At 37.0% G+C, this 20,032-nt stretch overlaps 1 protein-coding gene across 3 annotated transcripts in view; it reads left to right on the top strand.

The window, feature by feature from the left end:
* Window positions 1-20,032, top strand: part of LOC106092906 (irregular chiasm C-roughest protein) — a 53,881-nt gene that overhangs the window by 29,895 nt on the left and 3,954 nt on the right. For 2 of the 3 annotated variants that reach the window (XM_013259858.2, XM_059366983.1), the window contains exon 2: window positions 18,644-19,734. In XM_013259858.2, coding sequence (XP_013115312.1) covers window positions 18,738-19,734 — 997 coding nt within the window. In that variant the 5' untranslated portion in view covers window positions 18,644-18,737. Of the gene's footprint in view, window positions 1-17,805; window positions 17,864-18,643; window positions 19,735-20,032 lie in introns of those variants that run through there. The other variant, XM_013259859.2, reaches the window with a different exon arrangement.

The raw sequence follows: 20,032 nt of genomic DNA, 5'->3' as shown, positions 1-20,032 counted from the left end.
GCGTCTTGTGTGGGTGAGGGTGGTTATATGCGGCTTGTTGAGAGATTGAGAGTGAGAAAGAGCGAGAATGTGTGTTTATTGGAGAAGGCAGCAGACATTTATGGAAAACAAACAAGAGCATTTATATTGAATAAATACCATAAAGATACAGTGGAACCTATTTCCTACTATAATTGTAGGGAAATTGGTTAAGCCAAGTATCATAAAAGAGTATGGCGCTGATTTTGTGGAAGTGAACGCGGCTGATTTCCGTTAGTTATTTGCATGGGAATTGTGCTTGGGAAGTACTCAGAAAGCATACGAAGAATTGGAACCAAAATCAACTGCTCAATTGTTGCAAAGCCAATAAAAGATTATAACTTCAAAAAGAGCAATTAAGGAAAAATACGCATAATTTGTTACTTCTTTAGTAATAATATAGCTCGAGGTCTTACATACGAAAAATTCGCTTATGAAAAAAAATATTAGAAAAAAATAACTTTTTCTTTACCCTGTTGGTTGAGTGCGCAGTTAGCTTGCACGGGGTTCGAGTTTTCAGGGGTTCGATTACAGCCAGAGGCCTTGTTTGGTCTGTCCCAACTGTTGGTATGACCAAAAATTTTCAAGTGAGTTAAGGTTGATTTCATGTCATGTGACAGCAGTCCCATAGCCAGAGTGCAATTGGGCCCAGCCTCTATTGAATTTCCATATATGTATTTAAATTGTGTATTGCATACTCAGTACCCTCTGTCACAGGAATATACAAATACATAAATTGACGCTTAATTTCATTTTATTGCTGCATGGCATTTCAATTTTAAAAACGAACGAATTTTATGTTTCTGTTTTTCTCAAAAACCAACCACAAACCCCCCTACAAGAAATCGATAACCACACAACACGATACCACAAGACAAGCAATATCGAAGAATTCGTGGTGACTGTAGATCAATAAAAATATTGAAAGCACTTAAGCACTTAAATTCCATTTTGTGTGTTGGCATACAAGAGTATATCTGCATGCACTTCCCAAGAACTCATAAATTTTCATAATTTTAATTAAGAAAAGCATAACCAACAACACACACCATAACACCAATAATGATTACCTTTTTAAAAGTCAAGGAAATGAGATTACCTTTAATGAAAATAAATAGCATTTCTCGTTTACCTTCTCCTTCTGGTTGTTCTTCGTCAGCACCACCTGAAAGACATGGAACAGAAGTTTCTAAAATAAATCGTATCGGACAACAAATGCAAATTGGAAGACAATTTATTGGGCAACGTTTTTGAGTATTAAGAGTGGCAGTTTTTTTTTTGGTTTTGAAAGAAAATATACTTTATTTAAGGCTTCAGATTGTGTGATATGGAACTAGAAGACAGAGTTATAATTTGACTTCATACACTTAGTGCTTTGTAACTGGTATTGAAGAGATAATAATAACATAATGTTACACAAGGACCTTAAATGCGCTGATAGATAATTTTATTGAAAAACAAGTAAAAGCGTGCTAAGTTCGGCCGGGCCGAATTTTTAAACCCTCCACCATTGATCGAATTTGTCGAGTTCTATGCGCGGTATTTCTTTTTTTTGGCAAACAGAGAATATTGAATAAGAACTGTTATGCTATTGGAGCTACATCAAGTCCGATTCTGACCATAAATGAATGCTGAACATTGTAGAAGTCATTATGTAATATTTCAGTTCATTCCGATAAGAAATGCGTGTGTGTACACGAGCTGAGAATATGCGAGAGAGAAGATAACAATAAAGAGAATGCAAACAAAAATCTGACATCTTAATACCGTCAAACCTGGCCGGCTGTTAACAGTTGTTTGCGTGAGACCACCTTTTTAAATCCGACTTGGTCAATGAATGATATTTACGTTATTTCTCCCAAAGGGGGGCAAATGCGGTTTTTTTTCTTCAAAATTGCTGATTTTCTAACAAATTAATCGGGCAACCCTGCTCGTACAACAATCAAATTCTGTTTATTTCTCACTCAAAAAATAAGTAAGGTATTTTATTTGTTACCAATTTATTACAAATGTGTTATGTAGCTCCATATCGTCGACCTGATAAATTATCAATTTATTAAAAACCAAACAAGTTTCTTATCATCATTGTCTTAAACGATTCCCACTTTAAGTGTTTCTTTTGTGTTTGACAAAAACTAAGCTTTGTTCACATTGCCAATTTGTCATAATCGCTAGATGAAAAGTACCCTCCACCATAGGATGGTGCTATACTAATTTCGTCATTCTTTTTGTAACTCCTCGAAATATTCGTCTCAAACCCCATAAAGTATTTATATTCTTGATCGTCATGACATTTTAAGTCGATCTAGCCATATCCGTCCGTCCGCCTGTCTGTCGAAAGCACTCAAACTTTCGAAGGAGTAAAGCTGACGTATACTTTTTATTAGTTTAGGTCGGTTGGGATTGTAAATGGGCCAAATCGGTCCATGTTTTGATATAGCTGCCATATAAACCGATCTTGGGTCCTGACTGCTTGAGCCTCTAGAGGGCGCAATTCTTATCCGATTGGATTGAAATTTTGCACGACGTGTTTTGCTATGACTTCCAACAACTGTGTTAAGTTAGGTTCAAGTCGGTCGATAACCTGATATAGCTGCCGTATAAACCGATCTTGGGACTTGACTTTTTGAGCCTCTAGAATGCGCAATTCTTATCCGATTGGAATGCAATTTTGCACGACGTGTTTTTTTATGATATTCAACAAATGTGCCAAGTATGGTTCAAATTGGTTCATAACCTGATATAGGTGCCATATAAACCGGTCTTGGGACCTGACTTCTTGAGCCTCTAGAGGGCGCAATTCTCATCCAATTGGAATGAAATTTTGCACGACGTGTTTTGCTATGACTTCCAACAACTGTGCTAAGTTAGGTTCAAATCGGTAAATAACCGAATATAGCTGCCATATAAACCAATCTGAGGTCTTGATTTCTTGAGCCTCTAGAGGTCGCAATTATTATCACCATCAACATACGTGTTTTTTATGGTCTGAATCGGTCTATAGCCTGATACAGCTCACACATAAATCGATCTCTCTATTTACTTCTTGAGTCCCCAAAGGGCGCAAATCTTATTCGAATTGGCTGACATTTTACACAAGTCTCCAACATATAATTTAATTGTGGTCCGAACCGGACCATTCCTTGATATCGCTCTAATAGCAGAGCAAATCTTTCCTTTTATCCTTTTTTTGCCTAAATCCGATCCATGGTGGAGGGTATATAAGATTCGGCCCGACCGAACTTAGCACGCCTTTACTTGTTTACACCTTTTTTCTTCAATGCTGGGCATGATGTCTCAACTATGTATGCGCTAGTGTCCCACATACATACATTATGGTACCTTTAAATATCCCCCCACCCCCTCCCAAACTCACATGTGATTTCGTTGTGTATGTATGTAGGAATCACCAACAGGTGAGTGGGTCCATGTTCATATCATAATTAGTTATAATCGGATTTGGCACCACACAACTGTAAGACGAGAAGACAAGACAAAGTATCAGTGTTTTTTTTTTTTCTTTATCTCTTGGTTTGCTTCTTGTCATTGCGGGCAAAGAACAACTAAAAGTCTGTTCTTTTTGATGAATGTGTATTTAACCGCAGTCAAAGTGGGTGATTGGTTGAACTATGAAGGCAATGCATGAAGGAGAATCGTTGACGGACTGGCTCAATGCCTACATTGGAGGTGGCTTTAAAATTCATCTCCCAAAGGGATTAAACACCATTGCTGCAGTCATTGGCTGGCCACAGTAGCTGTTAGATGAACAAAACAAAAAGTGTCACTTTGTCATTCGTTTTTTTCTGTTTCAATTTTATTTATGTCCACCACAATTTGATTAATTTATTTCATACTATATTCACACATTGTTAGATAATGTTAATGCAAATAAAAGCTTTGTATTGTTTGATGGTAATTTATTTATGATTTTTTTTTTTTTGTTTTCTGTGAACATTTGAGTTCTCTGCAATAATGACGTCCATAAGGGAATTCATAGAAAAAAATTGACGACAACATTAATGTGGAATTTGATTAATGATAAGTTGGCGAGATTAGGATAATACATAGAGGCTAAAAGGACTAAATTGGATAAATGCTTTTATGGAACACATATTTATTTCGGAAGTAAAGGGGTATGCTTTAGGCCTTACTTTTCTCCCTAACATCAAAATGCATAGTTCTGTTGGCAAATATTTTACTTATCTTCTGCTGGAAGAGCATAAATTGAATTTATTTTATATTCGGAAAGATCCTGACATAAGGATCTAACTTCATATTGCATTTGAATTTGAACTCAACTCTTATGTCCAAATGTCCCAAATTAATGGGGCTTTTTAGATTTCACTCCGGTTTTCAAAAAAGCCAGTAAAATATTTAATCCTTCCAGGACAATATATTTTATGTATATATTATCCTCATCCAGAGTAATTATTGCAAGTACCTATTCACAAATAAAGTCTTTTATGAAGACATTTTTGCTTAATTATGCATTTAATCGCCCTTAGCAAGTCAACTTTGTTACATCGCAGCAAAGTAGTGGCCCTAATTACACGAATATGAGCCTTCCATTAAAATAACCGCAAATTATGGTTTTATACAAAATCCGGTATGGCTAAAACACCAATGCGCTACATCACTAGGCCTTTATTTATAGACCAAAATGGTAACAGTTTGTTGTAAGGAATACATTTTTATTAATATTACCACAAATTAGAGTTTCACGCTTTCCATCCCCTTTCAACGGCATAGGGGAAGGCTCCCCTTTTTAATTTAAAATGTTCTTCAAAGTAACCGTTGTCTGTTATAGAAAGCCAACAGCAACATTTGTCTTTAACTTCAAGTTGCCCTGTTTTGGTTAAATCTGATAGCAAGGGCATACATCAAACCAAAGACTGGGTATAGAAAGGCATCAAATTTTTTGTTGGCCTTAAACTTAAGATGGCAAAGAATGTAGTGGATAGGGGAGAATCACCTAAAGGGCTCCCCAATATTAGGGTAATTTTGTTATTGCTGTTGTTGTTAAGTTCCAGAGTGAGTGTTAAGTGAAAAAAGAGGAAGTTTTGCTTCTTTGTTGTTGTTATTATTGTTGCTGTAGCTGTTACGACCTTATTTTGTTACCGTAATTTAATACAAGTTGGTGTTCGTAACCCCTTTTTTTTTTCTTTGTTGGTGTTTCAAGCTGTAGTCGTTATTTTTTGTGTTGAGTTGCTTCTTCGGTCCTACTTGTTTTTAATCATCTTTGAGTGCGTGTGTGTTACACACGAAGAAAGGGTTGCCAATCTAAAAAAAAAAAATTTACCAGAAGCCAGAGTCATATTGGTCACATAAGTCGTATTTAATTAAATAAAAGAAAACCAACCATTACAGATTTTTTTTTTTAAATTTAAAGTTACATGGAAAACAAAAAACCCATTTTATTACAGAAACACAACTTTAACACAGTTTTATGTAGAAACAAGTAAAAAGGCGTTTAATTCAGCCGGGCCGAACCTTGGATACCCACCACCTCGGGTATATATGAAAACCACTTTTCATCAAAATCCGGTGATAATTGCATACCTATGTCCCATAGCAGTTATATCGAATTATGTTCCGATTTGGACCAAGTACCAATAAGTACAAGTCATTGTTCAATTGTGAATAACAAAATATAGGTCTTTTTAGTAGCTTTATCTAAAAATAAACCGATCCATATACGATACGGATGTCGAAAAGCCTAACATAGGCCACTGTGTCAATTTTCACCAAAATCGGATTATAAATGAGCCTTTTATAAGACCAAGACTTAAAATCGAGATATCGATCTATATGGCAGCTATATCCAAATCTGGACCGATCTGAGCCGAATTGAAGAAGAATGTCGAAGGGCCTAACTTAGCTCACTGTTCCAAATTTCGGCGACATCGGCCAATAAATGCGCCTCTTAAGGGCCCAAAACCTTAAATCAAGAGATCGGTCTATATGACAGCTATATCCAAATCTGAAGCGATCTGTGCCATATTGCAGAAGTATGTCGAGGGGCTTAACTTAGCTCACTGTCCCAAATTTCGGCGACATCGGACAATAAATGCGCCTTTTAAGGGGCCAAAACCTTAAATCGAGAGATCGGTCTATATGACAGCTATATCCAAATCTGAAGCGATCTGTGCCATATTGCGGAAGTATGTCGAGGGGCTTAACTTAGCCCACTGCCCCAACTTTCGGCGATATCTGCCAATAAATGCGCCTTTTATGGGCCCAAGACCCTATATAGAGTAATTGGTCTATATGGCATCTATATCCAAATCTGAACCGATCTGAGCCAAATTAAAGAAGTATGTCGAGGGGCTTAATTTAGCTCACTGTCCCAAATTTTGGCGAAATCGGACAAAAAATGCGCCTTTTATGGCCCCAAAACTTAGTATCGAGAGATCGGTCTATATGGCAGTTGTATCAAAACCTGGACCTATCTGAGCCAAATTGAAGAAGGATATCGAAGGGTCTAACTGAACTCACTGTCCCAAATTTCAGCAAAATCGGATAATAAGTGTGGCTTTTATGGGCCTAAGACCCTAAATCGGGGGATCCGTCTATATGGGGGCTATATCCAGATATAGTCCGATATAGTCTATTTTCGAACTTAACCTGCTTATGGACAAAAAACGAATCTGTGCAAAGTTTTAGCTTAATATCACTATTTCTAAAGACTGTAGCGTGATTCCAACAGACAGACGGACGGACAACGTCTTAGGTTTTTACGCTGAACAAGAATTTATATACTTTATGGGGTCGGAAATGGATATTTCGATGTGTTGCAAACGGAATGACAAAATGAATATACCCCCACTCCTTCGGTGGTGGGTATAAAAATAAAATTTTGACAAAGTTTCTATTATTTTGAACAAAATGTCAACATTTACCAAACTTTCGTTTGTTTCCAAACTTGAAAAATCTGTGCCAATAAAAATCCGTCTTTGGTGTGGGCAACCCTAGTTTTCGCCAATAACATGTTCAAGTACTTGAGGTGTGCTTTCTTCGAATTAATACTTGTTCGTTTTCTTGACTACTGAAGGGTCGCAAATGCGATGAATGCATAAAAAAAAGTTGCAGTCATTTTCATTTCATTGATTTTTTAGTTTTTTCCCCTTCATGCTTATAGCTGACTAAAAGATTTCTGGATTGTCTTTATTTTGCTGGTAGTCCACTTTACTGCGATCTTCTCCCTCCTTAAAAAATTTGAAAGAAATAAATTATCGAACATGAATTGCCATATAGCCGGTACGCACACATATGGTCAGCAGTAATGACACTTGAGTGTGTGTATGTGTGTGTGTGAGTAAGTGTGTAGACCTATAAAATGACAGAATGAAGTAAACACGCATACCTATCTACCTACCCATGTACATATCAATCAGTATGTCCGATCATTGTCCAAGGGAGCTGAGCTGAGCTGGGGCTGAGGTTAATGCTGTCGCGCTCAGGTGTTCCACAAACTTGATTTTTATTCACTTTAAAGAGATTTTTTTTCGTTGCTGTTAATTTGAGGTCTTCTTTGTTCTCCATGGCTGCTTGTCGCCGTTTTTTCCATCATCATCGTCGCCTTCATCGTCATTGTCATTTTCTTGTGGTTGTTTCTTGAAGTCATTAAGGATTTCTCCCCTACGTAGTTGGCATTTACGATAATAATAACAATAACGTATTTATTGGATTGGAGACGTTGAGGACAAACCTTGCTGGTGCTGGCGTTGGTGTTGGTAGTTATGATCTGTAGAAGCCTGGCATGGTATAACATTAAAGGATTAATTATTATGACTCTTAAGGCCAAGGGGATAACATCGAAATTCATATCCATGAAATAGGGGAGCAATATTAAGTTGCAAAGGCTTTTTAAAACGCAAAACAGGTCCTTTTTGTGGTGAGCAGGATTCCATTGCCTTTTAAAAAAGGTAACTGAAAGTGTTCTTATAACCCGTTGCTGGGAAGAAGAGGCACTTAAAAGAAACTACCGAAACAAGTTTCTGGAAAATCATCATCAAGATGCCTTATAATTTCTTATAATTGCAGCAACCCTCAGCCAATAAATGCCGAAGAAATGTGCCATATATGGCAATATTTTGGATTTAATAACAGTACCGAATCAGTACCGACATCAGAGGAGTTTCTGTTTTTATATCTTGGCGGCGGAGTTTTTTTGAAAATACTCATGCGTAGGTATCATTATGATCAACCCAACCATCAGGGGTTGTTAAGATTTAAGGGGATAACGTATTTTGGCATTTCTTCTTCTAACTTTTGTTTTTAAACGTTAAAGAGCTGTGCTGTCTTCAGTTCAGCGGTGCATTCTCAATTATAGGGACATTTTAAGATTTCTTTAAGGATAAAAACATCAATGCTAAAGCCGTATGTTAATTAAGGAGTTCTGGTTTACCCGGCTCAGCTCATTAATGATGTCCAGAGGAATTTTTGTTTTTTCTTTCCGCAAAGACTAATTGCATGATATGACTTTGTCTTCAAGAGGCATCTTAATGAGTTGTGTGTTGTTGTTGATAGACTATCACAAGATGATAACTATGAACAGGAGCTTTTAATGTTGTTTTGTATAAATCCAGATGTGGTTTCATGATTTTTATCATATTATATTTTATAACAATTGTTTATGGTAGCCGAAATACGGGTTTGAATTCGGCCCTTTAAACAAAATAAGTCCTTTGCCATATATACTTCAACTCCAATGTATGTATGACGTAAAATATTTGCCTTCTTTTACGTATCGAATAGAACAAATATTGTCAATATGCGGTGATGATTTCGTAAACGCACGTTGTTGATTTCATGCACCGACCGTTATGAACATCATCCCTACAAACCTTAAGTTTAAATGACTCTTAAGTTTAAATGATATGGAGTTTGTAAATTCACTGAATGGAACACAGGTTCGATTTTCAGCAGTATGCAAAGACTTTTGACAATCTTAAAAAAAAAAATACTGTGAAGCAGACGTTGTCAAAGTGTGAACGGCTGTGGATAGCTTTAAAAGTTTTGTTCACAAAAAACTATTGCTGATTCATGACTTCTTTACTTATACATACCAGTGGCGTCAAATTGACAACGCAGTGCCGATTTTTGTTTAGGCTTAGCTGTTTGCAGACCTATCTTTTGAATAAATGGTAAATGTTTCATCAAATTTAGACCAAGTTTAGTTTTTTTCACAAAATATGCCATAAAATTTGCTTCACCCTAATTGGCGTAGTTAGACATTTTACAAGGGTAGGGGCTCGACCCAACAAAAAAATATTAAAAACATTTTTTTTTGCATTCTCATACGAATGAAATAATTCGTATACTTTTGTTCCAGAAATTAAATCAATAAGGTCGCTTTTTGTCACATAAAGGGTCCCGTTTTACTTCTTCTTTGATTGTGGGCTTAATGCCATGGGCACCTTGGCAAAAATCGTCAAGTCGGTTCTAAACAATTTTTCACTTCAATAAAAAGTACTTTGGACAATATTTGGAGCTTCTAGCTGTACTTAATAAAAAGTTTGTGTGATTTCAACAGATATACGGAAACTTAGAATGTCATGGCGATTGAGAATTCATTAGGGTCGTCCACCAATATTTGAAGATGCAACAATCAGTTTATATGGGAGCTATATCAAGTTATTGATTGATTTCGACCGTACTTGGCACAGTTGTTGAAAGTCATAAAAGAACACCACACGCAAAGTTCCTGACAAATTGGACAGAAATTGAGGCTTGTAAAGGCTCAAGAAATCAAATCGTGAGATCGGTTTACATGGGAGCTATATTAGGTTCATGACCGATTTGGACGGTACTTGGCCCTGTTGTTGAAAGTCATAACGGAACACTATGTGCAAAATTTCAGCCAAATCGGATTAAAATTGAGACTTCCAGGGGCTCAAAAAAATCAAATCGGCAGATCGGTTTATATGGGAGCTATAACAGATTTTAGACAGATTTTAACCGTACTTGCCACAGTTGTTGAAAGTCATAACGGAACACTAAATGCAATATTTCAGCCAAATCGGATGCAAATTCAGGCTTCCAGGGGCTCAAGAAGTCAAATCGGGAGATCGGATTAAATGGAAGCTATATCAGGCTCTTGACCGATTTGGACGGTACTTGGCACAGTTGTTGGAAATCACAACATAACACTATACGTGAAATTTCAGCCAAATCGGATAAAAATTGTGGCCTTCAGGGGCTCAAAAGTTCAAATCGGGAGATAGGTTTATATGGGAGCTATATCCAAATTTGAACCGATCTGGCCCATTTGCAATCCCCAGCGACCAACATCAATACTTGGTATCTGTGCAAAATTTCAAGCGGCTAGCTTTACGCTTTCGACCTCTATCGTGATTTCGACGGACGGACATGGTTAGATCGATTCAGAACGACTAGACGATCAAAAATATATATATTTTATGGGGTCTTGGACGAATTTTTAGAGATTTCTGAATGACTACCCCCATCCGAGATACGGGATGATTAGATTAGTATACGCCCATTCTATAATGGTGGGTAAAACAAGTAAAAGCGTGCTAAATTCGGCCGAGCCGAATCTTGGAAACCCACCACCACGAAATGGGAGCTATATCTGGTTACAGACCAATTTAGACAGTAATTGGCGCTGTATTTGGAAGTCATTACAGAACACCACGTCCAAAATTTCAGCCAAATCTGACGACATTTGCTGTTTCTATGGGCATGGGAACGAACTAAATTAATAGTAAGTATCTCTGCAAAATTTCAAGCAGCTAGCTTTACGCGTTCGACCGCTATCGTGATTCCGACAGACGGACGGACATTGATAGATCGACTCAGTATGTCGGGAGGTGTTACAAACGGAATGACTAGATAAGTATATTCTATCGTGGTGGGTAGAAAAATATATGTTTTGGAAAATTCTATGGGGCTATGTAATTCTCTAGGGGTGGCTAAGCTCCCCCTAATCACCCCCCTAGCTACGCCTATGTTCATCCTCTAACATTAAATATTGTATTATTAAAATTCCTAAAAATTACAGCTTTTAGCTTTTAATAAAACCTTTTTTGAATGGTCTTGGATTGTTTATTTCGAATTTGGCCTTTCAACATTAAATGGGGTGTGTATTAAAAGTCAGTTATTGATTTTTTATTCAAATTGACATTTAAAAGACGTTCAAAATGAGATCACCATAAAATTCTTGTTTTTCGTGAATAAATATTAAGGTGATTAAAATTAGGAAAACAAAGTGGTGCAATTACTAGAAAACAGGCTTTTAATTTAGCTAAGATTGGGTTTTTTTTTCACAAATTTTGTATTAGTCAGAGATTAGAAAATAAAAGCCGCAAAATCTATGATTTAGATTATGATGACAGGAAGAATGGGTTTGTTAAGCCACAACTATAATAGAAAAGGGAATATTAAAGAAGTTGGTGGTGAATGTGATCAAGGAGAATTTAAGTTCAAAATAGAAAACTTAAAACTTTTTGAAAGATTTGACAATGGAACCAGCATCATCTTTGATTAAGATGATGATGAAAGGAAGAATGGTTTTGCTAAGCCTCAAAGAGCTTGAAATCAATGTACAATAATATAATTCTCTTCTTTGTAAACAATTCATTAACTTTGACTTAATGTTTAAAAATTTCTTATATACTTTGTTCTATTGATTTGTCAAATTTTACTAGGCTTGCCTATGAATCTTTGATTTTTGTTTTTGTGGTCTATCATGAATGTGTCATTTCAAGTTATTATGAATTTATTCATTTTCTTTCATTAGTTTTTTTTAAGCATAATTTTTGTTCTCCAAAATAAAAATAAACATAAATTATTGTCAGCACTCAATGCTAGTTTGTTGGGTTTCTTGTTTAAAACAACGCCCACACAGTTTCGATTTAAGATTGTCTTGTCAAAAGCAAAATATGTTAGGAGCACCACCAGCAGCAAAAGCCATTGCCAGCACCAACATATCTGGTGGCTGGCTAGCTGGCTGGCTGACTAGCTAGATAGCAATAATAATCCAGAGACAGGTCAAACAACATGTTACGGTGATCGCCAACCATTGACACATTCGAAACTTTCTTTTATATGTAGAGAAGAAATAAAAGCTGACGGAAATATGCGCGTACGTAGGTTGAAATAATCTCTTATCTTATGCGTTTATTATTATTACGTTTTTGTTTTTTTTTTTATGGCGCAACCCTCGGCCAAAGTGTGAATTTCATTTACATTTAAACAATTACAACAACAAAGATTTTAAAATTTATTTTGTTTCGAAAAAAAAAACTATATTTAAAGCTGCAGAAGAATGGTTAGATGAACTTGTTGAAGACAAGACCACCACAACAAGTGGAAGTAGTAAAATCCAGGGTGCTTACATTAATCTTCTTCATCGATGACTGCTGGAGCATTTGACAAAAGCCAGCGAAAAAAAAAACATATTTAACCGTTCTCCCCCTCCCCCCAAAAACAATCGATCTATTAGCTATGCCCTAGGGTATTTCGAAAACTCGTTTCACTTCTTGATCTTGGACTAATGTCAGCTTGAACCATCAACTGTCATAATGTTTTTTCGTTAATATGGCATAAATTATCAGATTACTGTGTAAAATGTAAATTGTTTTTCATAACTGCGAACGCCAATATCTGGCAAGTCAACACAAACTTATGCCCCAACTTCTCGATAAAATAAATTATTGAAAACATTTTTTTTTTTACCAAAATTTTTTGTGGCGCTTAATCTTTGCCTAAATGGGGATGGCTTAAACCATAACCAATTACACGATTGGTAAACAACGACATACAAGGCAATGGCTGCTGCGCATGCGCCCCCAACTACTTTTATGGCAGTGGTAAGACCAAAGACCAATATTTTTAAATGATCTGGAAAAACAAAAATCAATTTGATGTATTTCATATATGGCATTTTATGAGTTTGGCGAAGCGATTTTAAAAGCCGAAATTTATAGATTTAATTGTTTGGCTATGCATCATATTGACGCCATTTTTATGGGTCCATAATAATTAAAAAATAAATAAATTAGCATATTTAATAAAGTCATAAAAGTTCTGAAAAAGGAATCAAAACACATTCACTTGAATTGAAATTTATAGCAAACAGTAAATAAATTTAATGGCTATGGTGTTTTCGTCAACAATAGAAAACAATTAACATATATCTATCGCTCTCTGAGGGAGGGATTTTAACTTGGTTTCCTCAAAGTTTATAAGGAACATACATATTTATATATAACTGAGTTCCTTGTGGGCGAAAAACATGAAACACTTTTAAGCCATGTTTCAAAGTCGAAAGCATATTCAAAACTTTGCCACTTCTCACCACTAGTCGCCATTCCAAAACGAAAAAAATATTAAAACATTTAAAATATCTTGGAGACAAACAAATCCGTTTTTTTAGGCAAGTACTATTTTAATAGTAACTGTGCAACATTTCCCTCCATCGCTATGTTTTTTATGTTAAAGTCACTTCAGTTATGGTAAAACTTTTATATACTTCGTCTGTGATAAAAGATGGCTTTTTGACGCAAAAATTCAAAACTTTTTTTAAGTCAAAAATGCTTTGTTTACAGCAATTGACGACTTGTTACAAGAAACCAGTAAGAAAAGGCAAAAGTCAAGCGGTGCCGACTTTATAATACCCTACACCTACCCCATAGGTACAAAGTGGTAGCTATGTCTAATTCTGAACCAATTTTGATGGACCTCGCCAGATGTTTTCTGATGGCTTATTAAACAATCCGTATCACATTTCGAGCAAATATGTTCAAACTGTACTAACTATGGTTTACAAATGACAACATTATTGCAGATTACCCAAAATTTGATAATGTGGTACTTGTTGTGAAAAATTTTGGCAAGATTGGTCAAAAAATGCTTTGCAGTGGCTCTAGATGTGAAAATCGGGCGATATACATATATGACAGCTATATCTAAATCTGAACCGATTTCTATGAAATTCATCTGTAATTTCGAGAAGCAAAAGAAAATTCTTCCTGCCATATTTCGAGAGAATCGATTAACAAATGTCAATTTGATTGCAATATTACTGCAAATCGGACGAGAATATATATATGAGAGCTATGTCTAAATCTGAACCAATTTCGAGCAGACCTTATAGATATTGTGGAAGTCGTCGGGGAAAGCGTTGTACAAAATTTTGGGAAGATTGGTCAATAAATGCGCTTGCAGTTACTCTAGGAGTGAAAATCAGGTTATATATATATATATATATATATGAGAGCTATATCTAAATCGTAACCGAATTCCATGAAATTCACCAGTAATGTCGAGAGTCATAAGAAAATCCTTCTCGCAAAATTTCGAGAAAATCGGTTAACAAATGACCATTTTATTGCAGTATTACTGCAAATCGGACAAAAATATATATGAGAGCTATATCAAAATCTGAACCGATTTCTATGTAGTTCGCCTCTAATATAGATAGTCATAAGAAAATCCTTTCCGCTAAATTTCGAAAAAATCGGTTAACAAATGACCATTTTATTGCAGTATTACTACAAATCGGACGAACATATATATGGGGGCTATATCTAAATCTGAACCGATTTCTATGAAATTCGCCAGTAATATCAAGCGTCGTAAGAAAATCCTTTCTGCTAAATTTCGAAAAAATCGGTTAATAAATGAGCATTGTTTTGCATTAATACTGCAAATCGGACGAACATATATATAGGAGCTATATCGAAATCAGAACCGATTTTTTCCAATTTCAATAGGCTTCGTCTCTAGGCCGAAAAACATGCCCATATCAAATTTGAAAACGATCGCATAAAAATTGCGACCTGTAGTTTGTACACAAATTATCATGGACAGACAGACAGACGGACATAGCTAAATCGAATCAGAAAGTGATTCTAGGTCGATCGGTATCTATCTCTCTCTCTCTCTCTGCCCGTAGTATGATGGCGTAAGGGTGTTAAATCGGAAAGTAAAAATTTTTCAAATTCTATTTAGGTAAAAAAAATGCTCGTACCAAACAAAAAACCTCTAACAAAATGGCGCCAGGCTGGAGACAACAACAAAAATTTCTTCATTGCATATATTGTTTGCCAATATTTGGCTCACCAAAGAAATAACTAAACTTAGTATTGATCACAAATTCTTGCAAAATTTTATGGTAAATAATTTTTTTCATTAAAAAAGTTTACTTGTCAAAAAGTTCGTTTGTGGCTATTGAAAAAAGTTATATGGGATATAGGTCGTTTGCAAGTGACTAAAACATATTTAGACTAAGAGTAGGTCAGGCTAGAGTGGCAGTCTGAAATCAGACTCACTTAGAGATGTTTTGTCTATGTTGCATCCACAGTAGCTACAGACCAAATTGGGAGAGTACCTTTCGAACCCAACATCGCCGCCCTAGAGATCCGAGCTCGCTAACAACTCAGCTGGTGTGGCGTTCACATTTCATTTATTTCTGGCAAAAGAAATTAAGAAATATGAACTGTTATTTTGACCTCCACAACAAATATAGCCTCAAAAGTTGGCGAAATAGGTTAAGCCCTCGTTTATACTCTCATCTACCGATGGGAGTTTTTGAGCCCTGAGAAGCTTTATTTATTCGACGATTTCCTTTCTTCAAAATAAACTACTTTTTTAAACTAAGGTAAGTTGTGCACATATTTGACAAAATCAGTAATGGTGGCTATCCAAGGTTTGGCTGGGCTGAACCTCGAATAGCTTTTATAAGTAGCGCATTTCTGTTTATGTTGGTTGTCATATTAGCACAACTCTTAACTCTGGGATCTAATTTTTTTGTAATTAATTTTAGCCTGAGAAAATTCTTCTAAATTTGAGATTTTTTTCATATGATGGCCATGGCCATTAATTGGCTAATGCGACTGAAATTACTCCAGAGGAATTCAATACTTTGAGAATATCCAAAAGAATAGGGGTTTCAATTAAAAACCACCATTTTTCATTGGATACATACACCTGAGCGGAATCGCTTTTATGCGAAGGCCGGTCAGTTGGATGCTTGCCACTAGCTTCACTTGTCTCACTAAGCCAGTGGCCGAAGAAAAGGGGGGCTCTCTTTCCGTAACTTTATGGCATTTTCCTGGTATTAGACATGCAGACAACATAGCCAAGAAAACAATTAATTTTATGAATTGTTATTACAATTACGCGGCTTTGGTCACAAAACGAACCAAACCAGCAACAACAACAACAACAACAACAACAACAACAACAACAACAATAGCAGCAATCTCAACGGTAGCAATCAAGAAAAATTTTTGGTAGTTTTATAGGCAATGCCCATGCCCCATGGGGAAATATATGATTTAGAGGTTTTTTTTTTGTTGTAAAAGAGAAGGGTGGGGGGGGGGGGGCATAAAAGCAGAGCCATTTGTTACAAATCCGGTCATGGAGTGCGTGTACTTGTGTACTTTTCTTCTTGCTGGCTTTGTTGGCTTTGTTATTATTTTTCGTGGTATTTACCTGAAATTTATTTCGGTCTACAGGTGTTTCTTAGATATTTTTCTCACGCATAGCAGCGTTTATAAGCCGGCTGGCAGCGGTGAAGTAAAGGAATTTCTCTTCTCCATTTCCCCCCCCCCCCCCCCCCCCCCTCCCCCCCACCTTACAAATAAGAAACATTTTCCTAGCGGCTAGATAAACGCTTTACAGGCAACAACACTGTCTTGTAAATGCCTGACAGCAACCACAAAATAGATGGATTACTTACTTACGGCTACTCACTCCATGGATGATAGTTAAATGCTCCCCAGCCAGGGTAGTTAGGCGAGTGACTGTCAGTGCGAGTGAGTGAATGTGTCTGTGGCTAATGTATCAATCTAGCTAAACATCCTCATCACATACATCCATCCATCCATCCATCCATCTATACCACTATTCATTCATATGAGCCAGTCAGTCAGTCATTCATTCATTCATTGAGTGCTTCGATCGTAGTTGCTTTTCTTGCCGATACATGGCTACATTCCTGCACAACGACAATAACTTGGGCTCGATTAAAGCCACATTATTAGTGGGCTTCCGTTTCTAGCCAAGCAAAGACCCAAAGCCTGAAGAAATTAAAATTCAGACAAGTCCAAAGGAAACCAGCAATTCAGAAAGCAAAAGACGCACAAAAAACGACAACAACAATAAGAACAACAACCATAGCAGAGATAAAATCCCCCAGAAAAGTTAAAAGAAAAAAAAAAGTCCATAGCAACGCTACAATCTCAGAGATTGTCTTGAGGTAAGTCAGTAAGTGGAGGTGACTGTGGTGCGCAGCATTTTCAACAGAAAATTTGTTATTTCCGTTGGTGTGTTTGTCTAATTCCTACTCGTAATGGCTGGGAGAGGAGTTTTCTTGGATTCACTGCAGCAGTCAGCTTTTGTGGCTGATGCTGCTGGCTGGCTGGTTGGGGTCCCATGATAACGACCACGTTTACTTAGTTATTTCAGCAGTACGTATGCCTTTGTCCGTCCTTCCATGCGTCTGCTTGTCTATCTGCCCACCTGTCTTTTCCATTTCCATTCAGGTTTTTCTCTAAATTTTCACTCTGTACAAGCCAGCGAATTCCTTGACTTTTTTGTTTTTTAGGGTATCTGTTTTGCAGGGTATCTTCTGCCACAGAGCTCAAAGTTAAAAACATGGTGCGCGTTGAGATAATTATGTCTTAATGTTGAATCTTTTGTGGTGTTTGTTTAAAATTTGTTACGAAAATAATACCGAAGTTCCTAAAACAACTTTTATTTTATTTTTGTCTGGATTGTCATTGTCGAACTTGCCATTGTAGTTGTTGCTGTTGGGTTTCTTTCTCTTTACAAATCTACCAAAGTTTGTGTCATTAACAGCAATTCTATACAAATGGTATATCTAATGTCGTCTAATTCCCCAACAATACTTAGCTGCCACCCTAACCTGCAGAGCTTAAGCGTTGGCCCAGACATCTATCTCTCCATTCTGGGTTCTACATCCCACATGTGAGGTGTTGTTACCTTTTCAAAAACAAAAAACAAAAAACCAAAACAAAAACAAACAACGAAAAGGGCAGCTAATGAAAAGTGCTGTCAAGAATTTGGGTGTAGCGTTAAATCGCTGAAGAAAGAAACGAACTTTCAACTGCTAATTTAAGGCGAATTATAGAAATTACCCCTTGATATGGCAATTATTTCAATGGAATGCTAACAAAATTTAAATAGATCTGAGGCACGCAGGTTTTTGGCCACTTTCATCATCATTTGGGGGGAAAGCTGTAACGTTTTCTGTGTGTGTGTGGGCTGAGACAAGTTTAAGTTTCACACTTTAAATGGATTTGTTATTAAACTCATCATGGCTTTTGTCACCTCTTTAAAAATCGTAGATTAGCTTAGAAATAGAAAAACGAAAACAAAAGAAATGAAATGAAAATGAAAAGGCTTTTGTACAAAGTTCAGCTGAGAGCATCTATTTCCGTTGAAATGTATGCCCAATTTCAAAAAAATTAAACTCAAAGAGTTTCCGGTGTTTAGGCGATGAAAAGTTTTCACTTCATCATTATACCAGAATTATAATTTATTGTCATCATATACACAACTCGATTTGATTTTGTTTTCTTTTTTGTTATTTTTTATATTAACTCTCTCTCTCTTTCATCTCTTCTCATTGCAGATTTTCTTCAGTTTCAACTAGACTCCTCTTTAAGGCTACGTCTAGTACTCTTAACATCCATCTAAACGGAGCGAAACAAACACTTCAACTCAAAATGAATTCCGCTTTGCTCTCTTGGCCGCTGCTACTCTCTTTGCTCCTGCTGATGTGTGGTGTAAAGGGTAAAACTTCCAACCTTTTTACCCATTTCCAAAATCAACGTTTTGCCATGGAACCCCAGGATCAAACGGCGGTGGTGGGTGCCCGTGTTACCTTACCCTGTAGGGTGATCAACAAACAGGGTGTCTTGCAATGGACCAAAGACGATTTTGGCCTGGGCACCTCCCGAGATTTGGCGGGTTTTGAGCGCTACGGCATGATAGGCAGCGATGAAGAGGGAGACTACTCTCTGGAGATCTATCCCGTCATGTTGGATGACGATGCCCGCTATCAGTGCCAAGTTAGTCCCGGCCCTGAGGGACAACCTGCAGTGCGTTCCTCATTTGCCAAAATCACAGTTCTGGTGCCACCCGAGGCACCCAAAATCTCCCAAGGTGAAGTTATTCACACCACCGAAGATCGTAAGGTGGACATTGAATGTTTGTCGGTGGGTGGCAAGCCCGCAGCTGAGATCACCTGGATTGATGGTTTCGGCAATGTACTAACCGATAACATTGAATACACCATTATACCCATGCCTGATTTAAGGAGATTTACTGCCAAATCAGTTTTGAGACTCACCCCCAAGAAAGAGCATCATAACACCACTTTCACCTGCCAGGCACAAAATACCGCTGATCGCACATATCGTTCGGCTAAGATACGCATCGATGTTAAGTACGCTCCCAAAGTCACAGTTAATGTCATTGGCGGTGCTGTGGGCAATGGTCGCATACTCGAGCATTCCCAAGTGCGTTTGGAGTGTAAATCGGAGGCCAACCCCAGTGATGTGCGTTACAAATGGTACATCAATGATGAGCCGATTAGTGGCGGCCAAAAGACCGAAATGGTGATAAGAAATGTAACCAGAAAATTTCATGATGCCATTGTCAAGTGTGAGGTGCAGAACTCCATAGGCAAGAGTGAGGACAGTGAAACGCTGGACATAAGCTGTAAGTATAGCAATATTAACAATTAAAACAAGTAAAAGTGTGCCAAGTTCGGCCGGGTCGAATCTTATATATCGTCCCCCATGGATTTGTCAATTTCTTTGAACGACTTTTTCAATTATATATGAGCTACATCAAGTTATTGAACGATATGGACCGAACTTGTTATGGCTGTTAGTAGTTATAGAAGAATACCACCTCCAAACTTTCAGGCAAATCGGGTAATAATTGCGCCCCTTAGAGGTCCAGAAAGTCAAATTGGAAGATTGTTTTCTACGTTTACAACTTTTTGGTAGTTAAA

Source organism: Stomoxys calcitrans, chromosome 4 (genome assembly GCF_963082655.1).
Source record: "Stomoxys calcitrans chromosome 4, idStoCalc2.1, whole genome shotgun sequence".
Classification (NCBI taxonomy): domain Eukaryota; kingdom Metazoa; phylum Arthropoda; class Insecta; order Diptera; family Muscidae; genus Stomoxys; species Stomoxys calcitrans.
This window is presented reverse-complemented; position numbering and strand designations above follow the sequence as displayed.